Source organism: Panthera tigris, chromosome D1 (genome assembly GCF_018350195.1).
Source record: "Panthera tigris isolate Pti1 chromosome D1, P.tigris_Pti1_mat1.1, whole genome shotgun sequence".
Classification (NCBI taxonomy): Eukaryota; Metazoa; Chordata; class Mammalia; order Carnivora; family Felidae; genus Panthera; species Panthera tigris.
Window position 1 is genome coordinate 57,110,783 of NC_056669.1, and position 26,360 is coordinate 57,137,142.

The 26,360-nt window shown below is 41.6% G+C and overlaps 1 protein-coding gene across 1 annotated transcript in view; it reads left to right on the top strand.

Annotated features, from left to right (window-relative positions):
* P4HA3 (prolyl 4-hydroxylase subunit alpha 3) overlaps positions 1 to 26,360 on the top strand; it is a 41,186-nt gene that overhangs the window by 12,368 nt on the left and 2,458 nt on the right. The window contains exons 4-11 of the mRNA XM_007080926.3: positions 4,435 to 4,584; positions 9,077 to 9,128; positions 11,455 to 11,618; positions 11,860 to 12,036; positions 17,062 to 17,126; positions 18,442 to 18,601; positions 22,211 to 22,273; positions 25,781 to 25,849. Of these exons, the coding sequence (XP_007080988.2) occupies positions 4,435 to 4,584; positions 9,077 to 9,128; positions 11,455 to 11,618; positions 11,860 to 12,036; positions 17,062 to 17,126; positions 18,442 to 18,601; positions 22,211 to 22,273; positions 25,781 to 25,849 (900 nt within the window). The remainder of the gene's footprint in view (positions 1 to 4,434; positions 4,585 to 9,076; positions 9,129 to 11,454; positions 11,619 to 11,859; positions 12,037 to 17,061; positions 17,127 to 18,441; positions 18,602 to 22,210; positions 22,274 to 25,780; positions 25,850 to 26,360) is intronic.

The window sequence follows — 26,360 nt, forward strand, 5'->3', positions numbered from 1 at the left end:
TGGCATAGAGCCTGCTTGGGATTCTGCCTCTCCTTCTCTGTGCCCGTCCCCCACTTGTGGTCTCTCTCTCTCTCTCTCTCTCTTTCTCTTTCTCTTCTCCCCCCCCCCCCGCAATGAATAAATAAACATAAACATTTTTTTTAAAAAAGCATCTGTCCGACTCTTGGTTTCGGCCATGATCTCATGGCTTTTTGGGTTCAAGTTCCATATCAGGCTCTACGCTGGCAGTGCAGAGCCTGCTTGGGATTCTCTCTCTCTCTCCCTCTCTCTCTACCCCTCCCCCACTTGCACTGTCTCTGTCTCTCTCAAAATAAATAAATACATTTAAAAAAGAAAAGAATTTAAGGGCATCTGGGTGGCTCAGCTGGTTGGGCATCTGACTCTTGATTTCGGCTCAGCTCATGATCCCGAGGTTGTGGGATTGAGCCCCATGTCTGGATCCGTGCTGAGCATGTAGCCTGCTTAGGATTCTCTGTCTCCCTCTGCCCCTCTCCCACTCATGCTCTCTCTCTCTCTCTCTAAAATGAAAAATTAAAAAAAAAAAAGCTTTTTAATGAATTTAAATATAGCTCCATAAAGTCCCCCTCCTGTTTCTTCTCACCATTCCCAGCCCCTCCCTTCTGCTCTACCTACCCTTGCCCAGGTGCCCGGTAACCATTGTCCTGAGGCGTGCAATATGTACTATCCTGAGTCCAGCTTCTTTCACTCAGCACCCTGTATCTGTGAAATTTATCCACCTTGTTGTATTTATTAGTAGGTAATTCCTTTTTTATTGTTGAGTAGTATTCCAGTGTATGAATATATTATCACTAGGAGACTGTTTATTATCCAGTCTCCTAGTGATAAATACTTGGATTGTTTCCAGCCTGGGTTACTGTGAATAAAGCTACTATTAACATTCTTATGTAAGTCTTTCTGTTTTTATTTCTCTTGAATAAACACCTGGGAGTAGTATTGGTGGGTCAAGGAATAAGCTTCAGCAATTATTAACATGTGGCCAAATTTGTTTCATCTACACATCTCCAATTTCCTCCTCCGTGGATTATTTTAAAGCAGATTGGCCTTTCCATTTTCTGAAATCCTTAGTTGTCTAATTGTAATACCCTACTATTTTGCCTGTTGACTCTTGCTAATGATTATTTCCTGATATGGTTTAGTATGTTTAATTGTGAGCTTACTTTTAGCAGGACTTTTTTTCTCCTAAAAGAATCTCTGTGTTTGTAGTTGTAGGAATATCACTCCAGAATGTTCTGGTTTTCTTCTTCCAGGTACTCTAATGGTATCACTGGCCTTAGGTACTATTTTTGGTTTTTTGTTTTTGTTTTTGGAGTACATTAAATCTGCATGACTTATTTATTTTAAAACTGGAAGTTTGTGCCTTTTGACTCCCTTCACCCATTTCAGTTACTCCCTACTTCCTGCCTGGGGCAACCAATCTGTTCTCTGTATCTATAGATTCAGGTTTTTGTTGTTTGTTTTTTGTCTTAGATTCCACATATATGTGAGATCATATGGTACTAGTCTTTCTTTGTCTGAGTTTCTAAAAGTTTGTTTATTTATTTTGAGAGAGAGCATGTGTAAGCAGGGGAGGGGCAGAGAGAGAGAATTCCGAGAGAGAGAGAGAGAGAGAGAGAGAAGAGAAAGAATTCCAAGCAGGCTCCATGCGCTCAGCTTGGAGTCCAAAGTGGGGCTTGAACTCATGTACTGTGAGATCATGACCTGAGCTGAAACTAAGTCGCTTAACTGACTTAACCAACTGAACTACCCAGGCACCCCTTTGTCTGATTTATTTCATGTAGCATAATGCAGTCAAGGTTCATCCATGTTGTTACAAATGGCGAAGTCTCCTTTTTTATGGCCGAATAATATTCCATTGCACATACACACACACACACACACACACACACACACACCCCACATTTTCTTTATTTGTCCGTTAATGGACACATAGGTTGTTTCCCTATCTTGGCTATTATAAATAATGCTGGCAATGAACATATGGGGTGCATATACCTATTCAAGTTAGTGTTTTCATTTTATTCAGATAAATACCAGAAGTGGAATTGATAGGTCATAGGGTAGTTCTATTTTTAATTTTTTGAGGAGCCTCCATATTGTTTTCCACACTGGCTGTACCAGTTCGCATTCCCACCAGCAGTGCACAAGGTTCTTTTTCTCCACATCCTCGCCAGCACTATTTCTTGTCCTTTTGATAATAGCCATTCTAACAGGCAAGAAGTGATATCTCATTGTGATTTCGATTTGCACTCACCTTAGATCCATTATTGTATTGATTTATTCACATGAGCATAGGCTCAAGATTGTGAATATCCTAGAGACACACTTTGTTTCCCCTAAACAATACCCAGACAGAAACAAACCAACTTTTTTTTTTTTTACTGTTTATTTATTTTTGAGAAAGAGAGAGCGTGAGTGGGAGAGGAGCAGAGAGAGAGAGGGAGACAGAGAATCCAAAGCAGACTTCATGCTGTCAGCACAAAGCCTGACTCTGGGCTGAAACCCAGAAACCATGAGATCACGACCTGAGCTGAAGTCAGTCACTCAACCCACTGAGCCACCGAGGTGCCCCATAAACCAACTTTCTTGACTCTTTGTGACAGTGGGCAGATTTTTTCAGGTCTACCCTTTCCTTTAAGGTATGGTTCTTCATGGATTTCGCTTTTATGAGTGTGTCTTCATTCCAACTCCTAGGTTTGAGGACGTGTCTGGAGGGCTCATATTCTGTCCTCATGTGGGTGTTTTAATTAAAGGTTGCTGAGAACGAGGACTACCAAACACCCCCATTCTAAACAGCTGTAGCATCTGCTCTTAAGCTTGTTGCTTGGGTTCTTAGCTCCTTTTTTGTTTCCTGTACCTGGACATTTTCCATTCTTTCTTGAAAATGTAAAATATTTGTTACATTTTATCCAAAAGTTTCAAGTAGTTTTGGTTAGAGGGATTCTAGTTAGCTCAATCTACCGTATTTTAGGGACGAGGGAAACCTTAATTAAATAAACTGTTAATTTAGCAGAAAAAGTTGAGTCATTTTGATTGTTATTCTTTTTTTTTTTTTTTTTTTAAGATTTTATGTTTATTCATTTTTGAAAGACAGAGAGAGACAGAGCACAAGCAGGGGTGGGGTGGAGAGAGAGGGGGACACAGAATCCAAAGCAGGCTCCAGGCTGTCAGCACAGAGCCTGACGCAGGGGCTCGAACTCACAAACTGTGAGGTCATGACCTGAGCCAAAGTCAGATGCTCAACCGACTGAGCCACCCAGGGGGCCCTGATTGTTATTCTTCAACTCAACTTTTTACAAACAGGAAACCTGAGGATCAGAGAAATAACACAACAGATTAATGGCAGACCTAGAATAGCCACTGATTTATTGTTTAGACTGCACAGTTTTAGTACCTCTAGGCTCTGCCCTGTCTTTCTGCCAGTCTGGAAGTTATACCAGAATTAGATTATTTTGTAAAAGTGCTTCCAACTCTGTTACTTTATAATTCCATGCTGTCTCCAACATCAGCTTCCAGGAAATTCCACCTGCTGGTATTATAGTTAACTGTAAGCTATTAGGATACAGAAACTAGGTTTAGTACGTATTGCTACATTCCCACCTTCCAACATTTAACATAGAAAAAAAAATGCATTGAGCTCTTAGAGCATTCCCATGTGGGTCTAATACATTGTGTTGCAATTACTGTTCACTCTCGTGCCCCTCATTTGACTGTAAGCTCTAAGGCCAGGGATCACCAGATACATTGTAAATACTGGGTAAATATTGAATGAATGAATGAATAAATAAATAAATGAAGGAATTCAACCCATTTCTCACATTGTTACTGGTTGTGTCTTCTTAAAAACATGACACTCACAACTCTTACTAGCTTAGCCCAGGCTGCCTTTTGAAGTTCATTTCTTGCTTCTCTTCACCTTAGGCTATAACCACAGTGTCCTACCTGAACACAAGCTTGCTTTGAGTGTCTGTTTCTGCCATTCCCTCATCTTAAAATGTTCTTCTTCTCAATTTCTGCTCCTTGAAATCCTTTTCTTTCTTTGGGGAAGGTCTTCCAGATGCCAGTTCTTCTGTGAAGCTTTCTGAGATTCCCAAGTCTCTTCCTTCTCTGCCTCTGTGACATATTATGCATATTTCCTTTGAGTATTCATGTCATTCTGCCCAGTATTACAATTAATTGAATATCTGTATCTCCCTTCTCCCCAGATTATGAATTCTTAAATGCACTCCTTCAATGTGTCTTCTCTACATCTAGAACAATGCATTGGATATAACGGATGCTAAATAAATAGAATTTAAATGAATTTGAGATGAAAACTTGCCTCCTGGTGTTCCATAGGCTCTCTCTCACTCTTTGTCATTTCCTCTCCTCTACCCGTGGATTAAGGTTTAATGATGGTACTTATGTTACCTACAGGTGGCCTATGACATGGGGGATTACTACCATGCCATTCCATGGCTGGAGGAGGCTGTCAGTCTCTTCCGAGGATCTTATGGAGAATGGAAGACAGAGGATGAGGCAAGTTTAGAGGATGCCTTGGATCACTTGGCCTTTGCCTATTTTCAGGTAGGGGAGTAAGTGAGGCTCACTACTTTTATCACAATAAATATAGTGCTTTGTATCTGCTTTACAATTTTCTCTGCATTTTCATGTCTCTCAATTTATTTCATCTTCCCAACAGGACCAAATGTGAGTCAAGCAGGGCAGTTGTTTTATTATTTCCATATTTCACATGTGAGTAAACTAAATCTCCAAAAAATTCCTAACTTGTCACAAAGTTCATAGAGCTGGGATTAGCGCCCAAGTCTGTCTGACTCTTTGTCTGGTGCTCTTTCCAGTGCATTGACCGCTTTAAAATCCTCTTCCATGTAGGAGGCAGGCTCCCATCTGTAGCACAGCAGCTGCATTGACAAATGTCTAACGGGTTCATAGTCAATGTAGATCACTCTTTTGCACTGTCAGCAACTCATATCTCTTCACAGATGTTCTGCCGTGATATTGCCAGTACCCAAGGAAGAAGTTTGATTATTACTGTAGGGGCCCAGGGCAGGCTGTCCCAAGATGGGCCACTTTGGCATAACGATTATTTTGAGTTAAAAGTAATCAAAACCAAGCAGATGAAGGAAAAGCTCTCTTTGCCTCCCTGCAAATGCCTAAATTTACATTGGAAAGGAGAGCCTGTAACAGGAAGAGAGCTATAAACAGGGACTCCCCTTTACCTTGTTTTTCCAAACAGCTCCTTTCACCTTCTTGCTAATGGTCTTTCTCCCCTTTGTGTCCTCTGACCCTACCCCTCTCCTTAGCTCATGTAAGCTTCCTGTTGCCTCAGTGTCTTTGGAATTCTGTGTCTATGTGGATTCTCCATATGTATGCCTATTAAATTTGATTTTCTCCTGTTAACCAGTCTCATGTCGATTTGATTCCATGTCCAGCTAGAAGGACCATAGGGCAGAGGAACATCTTCCTCCCCAAGATTATCCTCTGCCATCTGCAGTGGAGTCCCGCTGTAACTATGACTAGTGGCTGGCTACAGAGCTGGGGTCGTTGGTCCGCAGTGCCAGCTCAGTGCCTCCTCCAGGGGTTGCTTTTCCTTGGCACTTGATCTGTGAGCTGTTGTAGATCCTCCCGCGGAAGCTTATTTCCCTAAATATGGCATCTGCCATCCTTTTATATAGTTAATCCCATTTCCCATCAGAATTGTATAGTCTTCAAGAATAGACTGGAAATATCATTTACAGAGCCAATTCCTGAGAATTTCCAAAGCTAATAAACCATTTCAGCTCCCTACATTCCTTTCTTTTTCCCCCTTTTCCTAAGAAAAAGGAGGAGGACGTGGGTGGTCCAAACAAACCCACATGTTGCTGCCAAAACACGGATTTATTCTCCGTGTAGCAAATGGGCCTGTTCCTCTCATGGAAGTTCCTGGTAAGTGGATCCTTGTTGTAAAACTTTCCAGGATGCTCTTCCTAACTCTCCTACTCAATTTGCTACATATTAAAGCTGAAATAGAATCACTATGGTGCAACAAAGGGCAAGAAAAGATTGAATTTTAATAGAGGAAGAAAATGGAGGATTGACATAGAGACTAGGAGAAGACAAACTACAGCAGCTTACCCTGAGAGACAGAGCTTTAAATGTAGCGCCTGAGTATTAGTTTTGGCTTTTTTCCCCTGTGCTGACTTGGATTTGTCCTCTGCTCACTGGTAGACTCTCCCTTTCCACAATCGCGCTTTGTCTGGTAAATTTTATTCATCTCACAAGGCATAGCTCAGATGTCACCTGTTTTGTGAAGTCTTTCTTAATTCTCCTCAGACTCCTCAGACTTTCCTTCTTTGTGTTCTTACAGCATATTCTCTCACACCTCAATAGTAGAACACATAGGGCATTGTTTCATAGACAATTTATGGTTGCCTCGTTAACCCTTGTAAATCTGGGATAGATGCCCCTCCATGGGGCACTATATAATACTATATATTATATAATAGTTGTTCATGATATAGTTTAGTAAAAAATTATTTCAGTAATTGTTAATAATGATTAAACCACAGGTTCTGAAGTCATACTGACCTGGGTTCAAATTCTGTGAAAATTTGGGCAACTTACTTAACTCCCCGGACCTAAATTTTATTTTCTTTAAGAGGGGAATAATAAATGATGCTGTTAGGAAGTGGGCTGTGGGGGATGGGATAATTCTTCTCTAATCTTCTGAGTTCATGGCTGGGACCTCCCTGTCATAAAAGACAGATTAATCAGAGGGAAAATAACAGCAGTTTATTTCACGTATACCTTCCGTATACATGGGAGATGGGGTTGGGGAATGAGGAACTCTTTGAGGTGTTTGAAGCTGGCACCTTAAATACCATCTCCAGCTAAAGACAATAGGAAGAAAGGTGTAGGAGGAGACCAATTTTGGGAGGTTACCAGGAAAAGCAAACAAGGCTAAGGTTGTTATGCAGATTTAAGTGACTCTTCTCCTTGATAAGATTCTCATGTGATTCTAAGTTAAACTTCTTTTCCAGGTACACAGAGGGAGGCACTCTTACAAACGGAGGTTTCCTTTATAAATGTAAATTTCTCTTACAAAACGGGTAATTTATCTGGTCTTCAGAACTTCTCCTGTGTCTGCCATTTCTCAAAATACTTAGCTCAAAATAATCCTTATGCCAAAGAGGCATATTCTGGGGTGGCCTATTCTGCTCCCCTTCAATGCTCACCTCAAAGAGTTGCCATGAGGATTAAATGAGCTAACACTTGTATATCCCTTAACACAGTTCATGATACACATCACTCAACAAGGGTAAACTATTCTTATATTACACACTACAAGTATATGTTTTCCTCTTTCATTTAACATTACTTAGTGAACACGTTTCCAAAGAAATTTAACTGGGACACCAAAAGTAACTTTGTTCTTGATAAAATATAATTTTCTCATGAAAGAGCCTTTGAGTTTTAAAAATATGTAAAATTGTGTTTTAGTTCTCTTCATCTCAAAAGAGTTTGAAAAGCTATAATCCTGAGTTAATAATCTGACATTATAAGGTCTCAGTCGATTACTTAACTATCCCTGCGTTAAGTATGGAACAGAATAACTAACGGTATTAAATAAGTACAAACAATCTATACGTCTGAGTCCTCTGTGATATAGCTTCTAGATGGAATAAAATGCAGCTATTAAAAATGCTGTTTCTCTTGTACAACCACGTTCATAGCAGTATTATTCACAGCAGCCAAGAAGTGGAAGCAACGCAAGTGTCCATTGAGGGATGAATGGAGAAACAGAATGTGGTATATCCATACAATGGAATATTATTCAGCCTTAAAAAGGAAGGAAATTCTGCTACGTGCAACAACATAGATGAATCTTGAGGACATTATGCTAAAAGAAATAAGCCAATCACAAAAACACAAATACTGTATGATTGCTCTTATATGTGGTATCTAGAATAGTCAAATTTATAGAGACAGAACGTAGAATGGTGGTTGCCAGGGGTTGAAGGAAGGAGGCAATTGAGAGTTGGGTACAGAGTTTCAGATTTGCAAAATGAAAAAATTTTGGAGATTGGTTGCACAACAATGTGAATTTATTTAACATTACTGAACTGTACACTTAGAAATGGTTAAGATGATACATTTATGTTGTGTGTTTTCTACCATATGCAGTCTCTGAAGACTATGAAATGATATAAATAGTACCCGTGATAACAATGTAGAGTGAAACAATCAGGATATGAAAATGTGTAACAAATATGACTGTAACTATGTAAACACTATGTGTCATCTACGTGCCTGGGTTTCAGCAGAGCATGTTTTCCCCTATCTCTCATGTTTCATAGTGTGCTTATTATTGCTTTTATCATTAAACATGAATTTTTTTAACATGCAAAATTGAAATGATCAGAAGGAATACAAATCTCTCAGTTCATCATCATTCCTTGGGGCCTAGGGAAGTTTCACAGCCCACCTACACTGGGTTCTGTTCCCCAGGTTTGTCTGGAAAGCCCTTGTGAACTTCTGACCACATGCAGCCCCAGGTCCAATGGTGGCCAGAAGAGGTCATTACTATTCAGTGGGAATGTTTCAGGTTCAGTTCTTCTGTTGCCTCCTTCTCACTACCTTCGTAGAGTCTAGGACGGACTGAGCCCAGAGAACAAATTATATTTTTACGAGGGTTTTTAGAGTTCCTTATTAAGTTTAGTAGTGAAATATACCAAAATAACAACAGCCCACAGTTGTGTGGTTTTGCATGCTCTAAGATTTGAGGGCACTTTAAGAAAGTTTATTTTCATTTATTTTTCTACCTTCCCTGGTAAGGGTGGTAATGAGTCATTTGTAAATGAGGAAACTGAGGAGACCTGAGTTGCATTAGGGCTGCAAATCCTGAATTAGGACCAAGAACTTCTACATTTCTAGTCTGCTGCTCATTTCAATGAGTCTTATTGTCTACTTGTGGTAAGAGTATTTTATAGTTTTTTTCTAAAAATCCATTTAATGATTTGGTCAAAGGAAATATCCCCAGTGTAGTTAACTCTTCCTTTTCTTTCTTTTTGTTTTATAGGCCGGCAATGTTTCGTGTGCCCTCAGCCTCTCCCGAGAGTTTCTTCTCTATAGTACGTAATGATAGAAGATAAGCCACAGCTCTGATTTACTGGGAAATCCCTTCTGCTTCTGGCCTTTAATCCCTGCAAGGAAAAGACAGCTGTGTGTTTTTATTTTTCTAATTTTATGATCAAAGCCACATTTCTGATTTTGGATTGAATCTCGCCTATCTATTGATCAGTGCATCAGGGGAAAGTTTTTTGGTTTGTAGGAAAATGCTAAGAAGGTATCAACCTGTCCCTTTCCTCCACCGGCTATACCTTAGTGTTACTTCAGTGGGGAACAAGTCCAGGACTGGGAGCGAATGAAATCAATGAGAGCGCTGTGTGCAGGAGAGTGAGTGACTCCCCGCGGGATAACTCATTTTGGCTGTTTCCACAGCGATATCAGTTCTTTCCTTAAAACCAATAGTTCACTTGGCTATCAAGCATCCTGACCAGCTAGTGCAGGGCTCAGCTTCAACCCTGCTCACGTAGCACGTCACCAGACTTAAACAGCTTAGCTCTCTACTTGGATATTTTTGCTTAAAATTTTGAGGGAAGTTGGGGGAAGTATCTATCCCAATAAGATATTGAGATACTAAAGTAACTAAATAATCACTATTATATTTTAATATTTATAAACTATCTCACATAGGATTCTGCAATTGTATGTATTTATCGATTTTTAATGAATCCATTTAGTAACATTATTCCATTCCGATAATTGGGCAAACAGTGGGATAAGGAAGTAGCCACATGGTCTGGAAACATGTGAGTAATTACAACAGCCAAAGTGATAACCCAACTCTTCTTTATTTCTTTGTGCTTGATCTATTTTTTTTTTAATGTTTATTTATTTTTTGAGATAGATACAGAGTGCAAGCAGGGGATGGGTAGAGAGAGAGGGAAACACAGAATCTGAAGCAGGCTCCAGGCTCCGAGCTGTCAGCACAGAGCCCGACGCGGGGCTCGAACTCACAGACCTGAGCTGAAGTCGGAGGCTTAATCGGCTGAGCCACCCAGGCCCCCCCCCTGTGATTGATCTATTAAAATTCCTGTCTGGGGGCACCTGGGTGGCTCGGTGGGTTGAGCCTCCGACTTCAGCACAGGTCATGATCTTGCAGTTGGTGAGTTCGAGCCCCATGTCGGGCTCTGTGCTGACATCTCGGAGCCTGAAGCCTGCTTCAGATTCTGTCTCCTTCTCTCTCTATCCCTACCTTGCGCGCACACACACACACACTCTCTCTCTCTCAAAAATGAATAAACATTAAAAAAAAAGAATCCCTGTCTGTCCCAGAGAACCAAAACCATGTGCAGTTATAGGTGGATAAGCAGGACACAACAAATTGAGATTACTGGCTCCATTTCTGGCTTTGTAGTATTTTCACTGGGGTTTTGGGCTCATCATTTCCATTCTTCCAAACTTCATTTCCCTTTTTGTTAAAAAAAAAAAAAAAAAAAAAAAAGGACGGTAACTTCTGTCCCCTCTCTGCCAGAGTGGTGGTGGTGATAGTTAGAAGCACATTGAGCTCCTCGGAGAAAGATGCTTTGGGAGCATTAGAACAATTCAGCACGTCCTTCTGAGAGGCATTGAAAATCATGCACAGAGGCTAGCAGGTCATGGGTGGCTGCCAACCCATGGGGCATCTTACAGCCAAAGTGGGCACCAACAGGTGGGCACAAATAAGACATAAGACCCCCGTAGGAGCCCAGGCTAGAGCCAAAGTCTAGAACCCCTTTGTCTTATATTGCACTGTTCTGTGTCTAGGCCAGTTAGGAATTTTGAAGGATCGAGTAGATTTGGCAATGAATTGGCTTTCACTGCTCCAGGGAAGAATAGGTTGGGCCTCTCTGCTATAGGCTTTGGCTCTCTGGACTTCTCTTTCATGGCATTTATGGGTTTCATTGTAAGTAGTTATTTAACATATCTTTTCTCCATTAGGCTCTAAACTCTGAGAAGTTAGCCTTTAGCACAGTATCCAGTACACTGAAGATTTTTTGAGTGGGTGAATGAATGAGTGAATGAGTGAAGCTTCTTCCCTATACAGAAAACTTACCATCACGCTATCCGAGAGCGGCCATCCTTAGGATCCCTTGGTCTAACCGTGTTAAGTACCACTTCCCTTCCCGAAGTCCTTTGCACCCGCAGATCTACCAGGCCTAACTCAATCGTCTTTAATACCAGGTACTCTTCTGGAGGTGAGGGCCTTACATCCTCCTGTGCCTGGACACAGGAGTTATTCAGGGTGTCCAGTGGTTGGTCATGTGCAACAGGGAAGCTGTAGGAAACCTTGGAAGCACTCCCTGAGACCGCTGTTTGGTAATCTGTATTATTCCCTGCTCTGATTTCTTCCAGGCCCAGATAATAAGAGGATGTCCAGGAACGTGTTGAAATATGAAAAGCTCTTGGCAGAGAGCCCCACCCGGGTGGTAGCTGAGACTGTCATCCAGAGGCCCAATGTGCCCCACCTGCAGACCAGAGACACCTACGAGGGGTTATGTCAGACCCTGGGATCCCAGGTGGGATTCCTCAGGGAAAGAAAAAGGGGGAACAGGCTTAGCTCGAGAGAGAGAAGGTAGAATTGGAATGATGTGAGGGGAAAAGGCTGATGCATTAAAAATTAAAGCTCATTTGGACAGCCTCAGAGTGACCACATTCTGAATCTCCTGCATGCCGGGTTTTTTATGCCGTAGTTCCCCTATATTGGCTTCTGGTCCTAGACCCTTCATCTCTTATGCTGATTCTAGGCTTTCCTTCTAGCCTACTCACTACCAGATCCCTAGCCTCTACTGCTCCTATGAGACAAATTCCAGCCCCTACTTGCTGCTCCAGCCCATCCGGAAGGAAGTCATCCACCTGGAGCCCTATGTTGTTCTCTACCATGACTTTGTCAATGACTTGGAGGCTCAGAAAATTAGAGGACTTGCAGAACCGTGGGTGAGTGTCCCCAAAGCCTGCCAAGGACTTCTCTTTGTGTCATCACATGCCTGGAGTTCAGGAATGTGAGAACAGGCAGCCTGAACAACTGCACACTTTATCAGGCCAGGAATTCAAAATGCCAACAATTCCATAAAACGAATCAATGGTGAAAAAAAATCACAGTAGTTGTTGCTTCTGGAGGGAGGGGATTGGCTGGGAAAGGGGACAAGGGCATTTTCTGGGGTGTTGAAATGTGCTCTTGATATCTTGTTAGGGATGTGGAGTATGCAACTGTGTGCGTTTGTTAAAATCCAGCAAATGGTACGCTTGAGATCTGTGCATATCATTATATGTAAATTTTACCTAAAAAATTCAAAAGTAAGTATCCTTCCTCCCCAATGTCAATCATTCCACATAATGGGTAGAAATTTCTTTTTTAAAAGGGGCGAGGGGACGCCTGGCTGGTTCAGTTGGAAGAGCATGCAACTCTTGATCTCGGGGTCATGAGTTCAAGCCCCAAGTTGGGTGTAGAGAATACTTAAATATATAAAGCACTTTAAAGAAAAGGGTGAAATGATGGGCAAGGAATGATATCATAGCGCAGATTTACAGAATTACAGAGTGGAAAGATGATCTAGTTTAACTAGATTATTTTATTAAAGAGGAAACTGAGGCCCAGAGAGGGGAAGACACTTGATGAAGGTCACATATGTAGCTAGAGCCAGACTTGGAATTTAGGGGTACATCGATGGCTGCTCTGTTATTCTGCCTTCCTATCTCAGCTAACTCAGGCTAAATTATGTTCAGTAACAAAGCCCCCAGATCTCAGACACAACAAGACTAAAGGTTTGTTTCTTACATTATGCGTCTGCCTTGGGCTGACTGCAGGCGTGGCCCAGAACTGTCTTCACTTTGAGACCCAGCCTGACAGAGCAGCCTATGTTTGGGACATTTCCAGTCTCAGAGGAGACAAAAAAGACAAGATGGAAAACTCCTAGCTGGCTCCTCCAGCTTCTGCTTCGAAGGGCCAGACATTAATTCTGTCCCTGTTTCACTGGTCAAGGCCAAGCATGAGGCCATAATGGGTTTAATCATCCCCAGGAAGTGTGGCAAATATTGAGAGAAATACCGCAGTCTATCTCATTTTTATAAGCACGTTGCCTCTTTATAAATGGCACATTAAGGCTGTCTCTGAATAACTTATGTCATCGTGCCCTTGATGGCATGCTGTTCATCCAGGCAGTTATTTGGCTGTTCACCAATACAGAGCCTGCTGTGTGCCACACATTGTCCTGGGTGCTGGACACGCGCAGAGATTAAGTATTGGCTCTTTCCCTTTGGGAGCTCACAGCTTAATGGGGGAAAACAGATATTTACACTATCCTGTGATAGGTGCTGTCATAGAGGTGTATGCAAGGAGCTGTGCTATGGCGGCATCGCAAAGTGAACCTTCCTCTGAGGGAAAAGCGGATGGGAGGGGAGGGAGAAATGGAGAAGGCTTCTCTGTGAATGTGAAATTCATCCGAGTAACAAGATGGCAAAGGGTATGGCAGGAAGACAAAACAGTACGCAAGGACCCGGTAAGCAGTGTGTTCAGAGAATGGGGTGAAGCTTGGTGGCGGAAGTGTGCAAGGGATGGGGTCGGAGCTGATTGGAGATAAAGCTACATGGTGAGACGCCATGAGGAAGTGCAGAAAATACCATGCTGAGGAGCTTGGATGCTATCCCATAGGCAGGGGGAGAGCTGTTGGACGGTTTAAACAGGAGATGGGCATGATGAGGCCTGTTGATTTTAAGGAAAATTCTGACAGCAGACATGGATTGGAGGGATAAGAGTAGCAGTAATCATCTCATCCAGCAGCCCTTCCAGTGAAGTCTGGAATCTTTGTGCAGAAGACTTGAGAGATTAAGCTCTACTGGTCAGTTGGAACAAAGTATCTTTAGTAGCTTTGGCAGTTTAGGGAACCAGTGGTAGTATCTGGCCAGTAGCTGCTTTTTCTTTAGGACAGGCAGCCCACCCTGCAGTCGTTTGTGGCCAGGTCATCTATCTGGCCTGCACACACTTTGCCACTCTCCCTTTTCCCAGAAGCTGATCTGGAGATGCTGATCCCTGTCTGGTCTTTGGCTTTGCCAGGAATAAGCCTTGGCTTATAGGGTGGGGCTTCTACACGGGAACTGAGCTCAAAGGCTTTGGTGGCTTGTGTCGAATTTAATTAATCTGCTTCCTATCCCGGAGAATGCTCTCTTGTCACTTCTCCCTCTATCCACATCCTACCTACCCATCCCTGAAGACTCAGGTGAAGCCACATGCCCCCCTGGACCCATTAGCCCTGTCACTCTGGTGTACTTTCATGGGTTCTTTCAGTAGGAACTTATTTTTTTCTTCAGAGCATTTCTTGCGGCTACATACAAGAACTTCTCTTTTTTGAACTCAAAGCTTTTGTCACTAGTTGTCTTGTATTTTTTTCATTTATTCTGCCATTTTTGTGTTGTCTAGTATCACTAGCTGTTTCAAGGGTTAGCATCCTGTGTCCTCACCTAGACTGTAAAGTAGGAGGGATTGTATGTCATCTTTCTTGAAATGCCTAGCCCCATATTATGCCCATTGCAGCCAGAGTAATCTTTAAAAGGCTGCCCTTGCTTAAACTCTTTTATGGGTCACTTTAATGTCACTTAATGCTCCTTGGCCTGCCTGCTGCTGACCCCCTCCACAGCATGTGTCCCTTGCACTTGACACCCCAGCCACACTAAACAACTTGCACCTCCATGAACAGGCCATGTTCCCACTCGCCTCTGCACACACTCTTCTCTCTGCCTAAATCACTCTTCCCTTGGCCTCTTTTGACCTGTATGATTCTGGTTGTCTTCTGCGCATCCTGGGAAGCCTTCCTGTCCCCCATCAGAAGGGACTACATGCTCCTTCTTAATGTTTGTTTAGTGCCCTGAACTTGTCCATTATGGCCCCACTGCATGACTTATGTCTGCTCCATATGTTGTATTTTCAATGCCTAGCATTGTGCTCAGCACAGAGAATAACCAATAAATATCTGCACCCAAAAGTGAATGACTGTGCTGGTGTACAATAAATGTTAAAGGAATTAAGAGCAAGATGGTTCTTTAATAGGGAGGGAGGTGGAGCGGAGTATCCCTAGGATTTTTCTTTAAACCACTGATGTTGCCCTAGAAAAACGTAAGGGAGCAACTCCTCTAAGAATGTCTCCTCTCTCCTCTACAAAGGGCTCAGGGGAGGATGCTGGGTGAAGGACTAGACAGAAGCGTTATCAGTCACCTACTGATTTCCTGCATCCTGGTACCATAGAAGGATAGGCTGAGAGGACCTCCCAAGAATGTGTTGTTCACATGCTGCATTTTATAGCGAGGGTAATGGGTCCAAGGAAAGGACGAGACTTTTTCAAAGTTGTCTACCTGGGTTAGCGGGAACAATAATACTATAGAAGCCTCCAAGAAGGGAAAGGTGTCTGTCTTGTGCAGTTCATTGCCCTGTGTTCTGCTCTGAATGCATGTGAAGTGCCAGGCCTGGGTCATTAAGCACAGGACTCTAGTTCATTCATTCATTCATTCATTCATTTCACCAATAGTGAGCACCTACTCCCTGCCATGCTTTCTCTGGACCCTAGGGACACAGTAATAACAAAAGATTTGCCATCATGGAGCTGACATTCTGATGACAGATGCAGAAATAGACACATCCTTATGTAAATATTTCTCTTTCTGGGGTGCCTGGGTGGCTCAGTTGGTTGAATGTCTGACTCTTGACTTTGACTCAGGTCATGATCCCAGGATTGTGGGATCAAGCCCTGTGTCAGGCTCTGCATTGAGCATGGAGCCTGCTTAAGATTCTCTCCCTTTCTCCATCTCCCTCGGGGCACCTGGGTAACTCAGTCAGTTAAGCATCTGACTCTTGGTTTTGGCTCAGGTCATGATCTCACAGCTCGGTTCATGGGATAGAGCCCTGCAGTGGGGGCACTGACAGTGCAGAGCCTGCATGGGATTCCCTCTCCCTCTCTCTGCTCAAGTGCTCTCTTTCTCTCTCAAAGTAGATAAATAAACTTAAAGAATTTAAAATTTATATCTACACATTCAGAACAAAATGGAAACAGTTAAATTAATGACTTTGAACCTGTTTGGGGTTTTTTTCTCTCCCTCTCTCTGCTCAAGTGCTCTCTTTCTCTCTCAAAATAGATAAATAAACTTAAAGAATTTAAAATTTATATCTACACATTCAGAACAAAATATAAACAGTTAAATTAATGACTTTGAACCTGTTTGGGTTTTTTTTCCCCCATAATCAAGGCAGTTGCAGCCAAATAGATTTTGATTCTTTGTAGGGAAGGGCTTTGTGGGAATTGTTCAGAGGAGAGGGCTGTGCCCGAGGGTGGGGAATTTCCTTGTTAGAGGTGTTCATTTAATTTGACAAACACTGAGTGCTTACCTTAGGCCAGGCCCTGTGCCACTAGGAGACAAAGAAGAGTGAGAAACAGCCTTGTTCTGACAGAACTCACAATCTCAGATACAAAAGGGATTCAAATAGTACTTTATTTCAGTTAACAAACTTTTATCGAGTGCTTATAGGCTACCAGATATGATGCTAAAGGTTATTTTTAACTCAGATTTTTTTTTGTCATTTATTATTGCTTATTTTCGAGATTGATAGCTATCACTAAATTTGTAGCATGAGCAAAATAATTTTTTGAGAGAGAGTGCGCAAGCATGGGGGAGGGGCAGAGAGAGAAAGAAAATCTTAAGCAGGCTCCATGCCCCGTGTGGAGCCTAACACAGGGCTCCATCCCACGGCCCTGGGAGCATGGCCTGAACGGAAATCAAGAGTCATGCTTAACTGACTGAGCCACCCAGGCACCTCCCACCTTTTTTTTTTTTGGCATGTGCAAAATATTTCTAAATTAAGGAGGAATTGACGATTGTTAGGTTTACACTGAAGAGAGGGGCACGTCTATGGAAATGATACAGTCCTTCCCTTCACATCATAACCACTTGTACTTTCTCTTACGTCCTTCACATCAGTTACAGAGATCTGTGGTGGCATCAGGTGAGAAGCAGTTGCCAGTGGAGTACCGCATCAGCAAAAGGTAAGAGAGGTCCTTCCCTGTAGGGACTCTGGTCATCCTTGCTGCCTGTCCTCAGGCCTGTGGCAGAATGGAAGGTCAGCGATAGCCATCCAGAGATGCTGCTAGAGAATCCGTAGTTCATGTATTGTATCTGTACATTCTTGTTGAGAGGGAGGAATTTCTACTCCTCTCACCCAAGGGCCTATGACAGGTTATATGGTCTGAGGACTTAACTAGGAGGCCCTTAGGGAAAGACTTGACAAAACTTCTATGCCCCAAACCAGAAAATAAGTGTGTAGTTATTCTCCTAATCAGGATTGCTTTTCCAGAGGATTCAGTCCTGTCCCCATTTGGAATCTGACTTTATAAGATTCCATTCCTGCTTCCTGACTCATATTCAGAGCATGACTTGCCAACATTCAGGCAAGAAGGGTGGCCGGAATCTCTGGACCTGATGGCTTCTAGAGAGGCAGAAGCAGCTGAGAATCCAGCTTTATTTTCTTCCCTCAATCCTTGATTTGCACTGTAAAGACAGGACTTAGGATTGGTAAGAGGATGAGTCCCCATCGGAGCCATGGGAGACAGTGACAACAGCATCCATGGAGAGGACAGACCCAGGATGGGTGAATAGTTTTTGTTGTCTGGGAAGTGAGGTGAATAATGAAAGCTTTGATTCAGAATCATTTAGCTTAACTTCTTTGGTACATTTTGTGACCTTTTATTAGGAGTTGTTTTATAAACTTTGGAAGGTCCATATGGCCTCAGCTTCATTGCTTTTCTAACCTTTATGACACTGTAGGGTCAAAGAGAAAATTCGACCTTCTACTTAGACTCATTGCTTTTAGCGGAGTAGGTGGTATTCTTTTTACTTTTCAGGTAAAGAAACTGAGACCCTCATTACTTCCTCTTTTTTCTCTACCATCACTCTGCATCTGTTTGAATTTTGGTTCTGTCCTCACAGCTGCACTGGAACTGGTCCTTCAAAGGTCACCAGTGAACTCCTAATCACCAAATCACTTTCCTGCCCACCAACCTTCACTGATTATCCAACTACCCGCAAAGACCAGTTTTATGACCACGGTGTCCTCAGCTTTTTACATGTCTTGAACTTACTTTTCCAGCCTTGTTCTCATTACTTCTTTCATAGACCAAATGCTTTCACACTTGTGCATATTCTATATTGTTATACCTCCATGTCTGTGCTTATGTTGTTTCTTCAGCCTGCCTTCCTTCCTTGCATCCTTCTTTCTGGCAATTGATGTAACTCATTCATTCACAGACATATAGTCATTTCTGGCATCAGATCATTGATGCTCCAACCTGTGATGTGTTTTAGTGCCTGGCTGAAGGACACTGTTGACCCACTGCTGGTAACCCTTGATCATCGCATTGGTGCCCTCACAGGCCTTGATGTCCAGCCTCCCTATGCAGAGTATCTCCAGGTGGTGAACTATGGAATCGGTGGTCACTATGAGCCTCACTTTGACCATGCTACGGTAACTATGGGGCCAATGATCAATCTCCTGGGATAGGGAACCAGGGTATTAACTGCTCTGAGGCAGAGCCCTTAACATGCTCTCAGGGAACACCAAGTGAAATCTTAGAACAAAGATTCTTGTTGCAGGAAGGTCCGAAAGCCTTGGTTCCAAGCAGACTGCTGCTGACTCATTTCCTTTTGGGCCACAATCACCCCTCTCTAAAATTTGCTAGTGGGGAGAAAAATGTGGCTTGTCATGTAGTCTTCTGTCTTGTTTCATCCAGGGACTTCCCAGTGAAGATTGTCCTTTTTACAGTCACTTTCCTTTCCACATGATTTCAACTGCCCATCTTTGTTGATGTGTATTGAGCAAGTAATTTTTAAGGATTAAAAGATCTCCCCAAAATTGATCTATAGATCAATAACCCAAACTTTATCAAAATTAGAAGAAATGATAGAAATTAATAAGCTGATCCTAAAATGTATATGGAAATACAAAGGATCCAGGACAGCCAAAATTTTGAAAAAGAACAAAGTTGGAGGACACAACACTACTTGATTTCAAAACGTAATATAGAGCTACAATAATCAGGGCTGTGTGGTATTGATATAAGGATAAACACATAGGTTAGTGGAACAGAACAAAGTCCAGAAATAAACCCACACATGGCCAATTGAATTTTGACAAAGGTGCCACAGAAATTCAATGAGGAAAAGATACTCTTTTCAACAAATGGTGCTGGGACAATTGGGTATCTACTTGCAAAACAACAACAACAACAACAACAACAACAACAACTTTAGACTCTTACCTCACACCATATACAAAAATTAACTGAAAATGGATTATAGACCTAAATGTAAAATGCAAAACTATAAAATGTCTAGAAGAAAACATAGAGAAATCTTTGTGACTAGGCAAAGTTTCTTAGGATAACAAAACATGATCCATAAAAGAAAAATTAAGAGTGATAAATTGGACCTCATCAAAATTACAATCATTTGCTTTTCAAACACACCATTAGAAAATGAAAGGACAAATCACTAACTAGGAGAAAACACTCATAAATTGTATACCTGGTAAAAAAAGTTATATCCAAAATATATAAAAAACTTATAATTCAGTAATAAAACAACTCAATTTTTTCTTTTATCTCTATCTGTCTATGTATTTATCTATCATCTAAGTAAGCTCTATGCCCAATGTGGGCTTATGAGCTTGAATTCATAAGCCCAAGATCAAGAGTTGTGTGTTTTACTGACTGAGCCAGCCAGGCACCCCATAACTCAAATTTAAAAAATGGGCTTATTTGAGGGGTGCCTGGGTGGCTCAGTTGCTTAAGTCTCCAACTCTTGATTTCGGCTCAGGTCATGGTCTCACAGTCTGTGAGTTTGAGCCCCACATTGGGCTCTGTGCTGACAATGCAGAGTCTGCTTGGGATTCTCTCTTTCCTTCTCTCCCTCGGCCCCTGCCCACCCTATCAAAATAAATAAATAAACTTTAAATTAAATAAATAAATAAATAAAATAATATGTTAAAAATGGGCTTATTTGAATTAATATTATGTATAGGTTAATAATGAAATAGGTTATTTGAATGGGTACTTCACCAAATAAAATAAATGAATCGGTAATAAGTACACAAAAATATGCTCAATGTCATCAGAGAAATAAAAATTAAAACCACAATGAGACAGCACCATACTCCTATTACAGTGGCTAAATAACAACGATAATATCAAATGTTGATGGAAGTGTGCAGGAGCTCAAACTTTCATACATTGCTGATGGAAATGTGAAATGGTACAGCCATTTTCAAAGATAGTTTGGCAGTTTCTTAAAAAGTTATACATATAGGGGTGCCTGAGTGGCTCAAACATCCAACTTCAGCTCAGGTCATTATCTCATGGTTCATGAATTCAAGCCCCGTGTTGGGTTCTGTGCTGACAGCTCAGAGCCTGGAGCCTGCTTCAGATTCTGTGTCTTCCTCTCTCTCTGCCTTTGCCCAGCTTGCACTTTGTCTCTCTCTCTCAAAAATAAATAAAACATTTACAAAAATTAAAAGAAAAAGTTATACATACACCTACATATGATCCACCTATTCCTCTCCTAAGTATTTTACCCAAGAGAAAAGGAAATATGTCCATACAAAGACTTGTACAAGAGGGGCATCTGGGCAGCTCAGTCGGTTAAGCATCTGACTCTTCATTTCAGTTCCAGTCAAGATCTCACAGTTCATGAGATTGAGCCCTGCACTGGGCTCTGTGCTGACAGCACAGAGCCTGCATGGGATTTCTCTCTCTCCCTGTCTCTCTCTCTGCCCCTCCCCACTCACACACTCTCTCTTTCTCTCTCTCTCTCAAAATAAATAAATTAATTAATTTTAAAAAAGACTTGTATAAGAATGTTTAAAACAGATTTATTGATAATAGCTAAGAATTATAAACAACCCAAATGCTCATCAACAAGTGAATGAATAAACACATTTTTCTATATCCACACAATGGAATACTACTCAGCAATAGAAAGGAATGAACTACCACTGATATACCCAACAATATAGATGAATCTTAAAAACACTATGCCAAAAAACAAAACAAAACAAAAAAACACTATGCTAAGTGGAAGAAGCCAAACAAAAAAAGACTACATATTTTATGAGTCTATTATGAAATTTCTAGAAAAGGCAAACTATAGAGACAGAAAGTACATCAGTGGTTGCTCAGGGTTGAGGGTGGGATAGGCACTGACTACAAACTGACATGAGGGAACTTTTTAAGTTGGACAAGTGCTCTAAAATTGGATTGTGCGAGTGGTGCACAACCGGTAAAATTTACCAAAACTCACTGAAAAAAGTACCCTTACAATGGGTGAATTTTATGATATGTAAATTATATCTCAGTTAAACTGTTCTATGTCAAAAGAGTGTGTCTCTTTGGCAAATAACTGGGAACTCCAGTCTTACGACTTGGTGTTCGTAGTTCCTACAGAGTAATTATCTGTAATAGTGTATATGCAAATTTATTTCACTGGAACCGAAGGTACAGTTAACCTCAGAAACTATCGTACTTTCACTACTGACAAGCAGTTCTGTTTGATTAGTACAGTTGACCCTTGAACAACTCAGGCCAACCCCTTGCACAGTCAAGAATCTGTATAATTTTGACTCCCCAAACACTTAACTTCTCATAGCCTACTCTTGACTGGAAGTCTTGCTGATGACATAAAACATTGATTAACACATATTTTGTATGTTTTATATACTGTAATCTTACAATAAAGCAAGCTAGATAAAAGAAAAATGTTATTAAGAAGATCATAAGGAAGAGAAAACATGTTTACAGCACTTATTGAAAAAAATCTATGTACAAGTGGACCTGCCCAGTTCAAACCCATATTGTTCAAGGATCAACTGTATACAATTCATTTAAATGAGTCTCTGATAAATTAGTAAAAGAAAAACAGTAATTGAGTACCTGCCAGCAAGGGTGGGTACTCAACTAGGTGTGGCTCAAGGCTATAGCCCTTCTGTGACACCCCCATTTTCCTCCCTGTATTATGTTAGAATCCTGACTGTTACTGTGGTGCCATGTGCATAAAATAATGATATGTTTTATTTTTGTCCCAGTCACCAACCAGTCCACTGTACAGAATGAAGTCTGGGAACCGAGTTGCAACATTTATGATCTATGTGAGTCTTGCTTTGGAAGGACCAGAGCTTCTTATTTAATGACTATTTATACTGCTTTTATTTTATGGTTTTCAAAACCGTATCAGATACTGATTTTATCTATCTATCTGTCTATCTATACAGTGCAAAAATCTCTGAGACTTGTGACTTTCAGACAGCATTTTTATTAGGCTCTATAGGAGCTAAAGAAATATCAGTCAGGGTTCCTGCCTGCAAAGAGCTTATACTGCATACACTTAAATATGACCTTCTCATAGGCAGTAATTAGGAAGGGAAGTGGGGTTACATTGAAGGCCAAGAGATTCCTGACCAACAAAGGAAGAGAATGTGAAGGTCTCTCTCTTTGAAGTCCCATAGACTAACTGGTGTTGGAAAGCATGGACCCAGAGATGAGGTTGTAGAGCCGTGACAGGAAAGAGGAAAGAGAAATGAGACACCTAAGATTATGGAAGAATAGAGATGCCTACTGAGATGCTCTCTTATATGCAGTGAAAATTCTCTTTCCTATCTCCCCATAAAATGTTCAGTAAAATCGGCATTAAACCCCCTTAAATAAATTGGCCTCCTCTCCTAGTTTCTGACCTGATCCTACAGGAATTGAACCCAGTTGCTGTTATCTCACCAACCCCCTTCCCTTCAAATCGTGTGGGTTTACTTCATTCTCTATGGACAAGTCATAATTTCAGTCGTCTGTCACTTAAATTATAAGAGGTGTATTACTGTTCACTGAACATGTTAGTAGAAGGGCTCTGCATAACACCCAAAGATGAAGTCCTGTTTCAGGCTCATTGGAATAGCAGACACACCCCACCCTAGCATTCCCTCTTTTGTCAGTGCTGTATTGTCTCCACAGTACAGCCAAGAAAGGACAACTAGAGGCCACACTTTATGGTCTATAATGCTGGTGATCCCTTTGTGTTTCTTCACGTGACTCAGTTTTCTACTTCCTGCAGAACTGGAAGGCTATCACTTCCAATGTGTCTGGCCTCTAGTGGTTATTCTGAGTGTTCTTATCAGGCAGAGGGACGTCAGCTCTCCAGACAGGGGGCATGTCTTATTGCCTGCAGCTGGTTGCATCTCTGGTTGATGACTCAAGCTGGCATGGGTGGTCACAGACAGTGATGAATATCGTTATCAACCAAAGAGTAGGACATCTAGGGGCCAGTATCTCCCTGTCCTTTACTTCCCTAATATCTCCTACCACTGGTTCCCTGGTTACAGAGGTCCAGTTACTATGGTGAGGGTAGCATCGATGCAAGAGCCCTGCAATTTTAAATGGCAAAATGCAAGTGTGTGTGTATGGGGGAGGGGGGTGAGTGCACACAGACATGTGCATGTACATTTGGGTTTTAAGCGTTTGTGACAGTGGATTGGAATGCACTTTGGGTTTGCACAGTGGAATGGAATGCACTTAGAGTTGGCCTAATTCTGGTTCTGCCGCTTGATATATGTGGCCTCAGCACAAACACATCAATTCTTTAAGCTCGTTTTCTTGTCCTGTGCCTCCCATTGGGTTGTCTTGAGGATCTGATGAAATAACATAAGGGAACATCACTCTATAAAGTTTTATCCGGCATGTTTCTACCATTGTACCTCACAAGCAAGTATAGAACCCCTTAAAGGGGCACTGGCGTCATGGGACCTAGGAAGTGCTAGGTTATGCCCAATTCTTTCACCTTCAGGTTGGGGAAAAGACCGTCATAAACATTTCTAACAACAAGCATAGGGTTTGTGGAGAACCTAAGAGTTATATTGCAGGGAGAAAATAATGTATAAGATGTACAGAGGACTGAGCTGAAATCAAATTTGTAATTTTCTGTTCAAATTGGATAAGATCAGTCCCAGTACAAAACAGTAAAAGCTTTAGTCCTACCCCACCGTCTTCACAATCCTGTTCAGGCGCTTCATAGCACACAAGTCAGGTTCTCTTTTCAATTTGTTGGATAAGTCATTCCTTCCTACCATACTGCAAAACCACAAGTACAGGAATGCAGGAAAGTCCAGGTTCCCCCTGTGTAAACCCATAGTTGCCCACAGCAGGAGTTAGAACAGAATCATCTAGTTTGTTGGTTACACAAGGGCCAAATTGTTGCTCTCATCGACCTTCTCAAAGGTCGCTAAGAAATGCTAAAAATCACAGGGAGCTAAGAAATGCTAAAAATCACCACTGCCATTACCAGGTTCTGAAGCACCACGTCAATTCAGTTTCTTCTAACAAGTGCCAGCTTCCCAACCCCTGACAGGTGAATGTGGTGGGATCCATGACTGTTCTGATAGACAGGGCGAGGTAAGACTGGCACTGTCATGTGCTCCTAGTGCAGCATGTATCAAAAGTATTCAACGCATGCACACACTCTTGACTCAGTAATACTAATGGTCCAGACCCTTTCCTATGAGAAGAGCATAAGATGAAAAAATGATTTTACTCATTAAGAGTTGTTTATAATAGTAAACATTTGGAAATAACCTGAATGTTCAAGGGTGTAGCATAAAGATTGTAAGCAGGGACTCTGTAGTTAGCATTGGCTCAGTTAAATCAGGCTCAGTCACTGAGGAAGCCAGGTGACCTTTTGTGAAGTACTTAAACTGAGACTCAGTTTCCTATCTGTAAAAAAGTGAATTATAACAATAACAATTCTAATTTATAGGACTGTTGTGAGGAATAAGTAGGATATCCACGAGGACTTAGTATAATATCTAGCATATAGTCAATGCTGAGTAAATGTCAGTTACTAGTATGTAAATTATAACAATGCCTTTTTTTCCTCGATGATAAGATGAGTAATATTTTTAAGTATTTTCCTGTATTTTAAAATTATTTATATATTTGACAATCAGAAAAAAACTTCATATTAAGAGAACATATCCACAATTCTAGAATATACCAGTGGTGAAACTCCTTAGCTGAGGTTACCTAGAGAGAGATGAGTGGTGTGGGAAACATGCCACAGCTGCAGTCAGTGGTTCCTACAATGCCCAACTTTGAAAACTAACTGTTATCTAAACAGTGCTCTGCAAGCCACAGTCATGACCCATTCGTGGGCTGTGAAATTAATTTAGTGGATGTGGTCGGCATTTGAGAAATCGAACTAGAATAGAATGAAATAAAATGGAAAATAACAAAAGGGTATCTCATCTAAGAATGTTTATGAAACTTGTACTTGAGGGGCGTGTGTGTGTCTTGGGTTGTGATAATAAACTAGATTTCTTCCTGAGGGTCTCAAACTTCGAATCTACTTACTGTAGCCCTCAATAAGGATGTTAGCTGGAAGGATAAAGAAAGGGGGAATTCCTAAAGGCTTTCCAATTTGTGGCCCTGCGGGCAAACACTGATGCCATTGAGCAGTCTTCCTTAATTCCTAAATTGGGTCATTGTCTCTCAATAAGTATTTCTCCCAGAGCTGAAATAGAGGAAGGAATCTATGTGGAAATGACATCAGATGTCAGGTAGGGCAGAGTTGGATAGTCGGGGGCTATTTCAACGCTGGCTCTTCTCTGGCACTGTAGCTGAGCTCGGTGGAAGCTGGAGGAGCCACCGCCTTCATCTATGCCAACTTCAGCGTGCCTGTGGTCAAGGTGAGTGGGGATCTGGTCCCAGCACACGGTGGTAATAAAAGTGCAGAACTAACACTCGAGCTTTGGTGCTGTCTGTGTCTGCAAGCTTATTCCTGGGAGGGAGGATAAAAAGATGTTTTCCCCTGATTCTCGAAATTAAAGGTAATTCCTCAATGTGGATGGCCACATGATACTTGTGCCTCTATTTTTTAATTTTATGACTACTTATATTGCAAGTAGCTGGATAACATGTCTGCCTTCTCTATTACAATAAACTCCTCAAGGTAAGAACTCAGTTTTAGTGACCTTTGGATCCTCTGAACACTGAGGGCCGAAGGCACTGAGGGTACAGACAAAAACTCATAGTCCTTGTCGTCCAGGAGCTCACAGAGAAGTTAACAGGCAGGCAGGAACAAAATATGGCAATAAGAGCTATGAAATCACGTGAGGCACAGAGGAGGGCCATGTGATAAGAGGTTTTACTCCCCCCTCCCTCATCCCCTGGTTCAGACCAGTCAAGCTCCCTCACAGC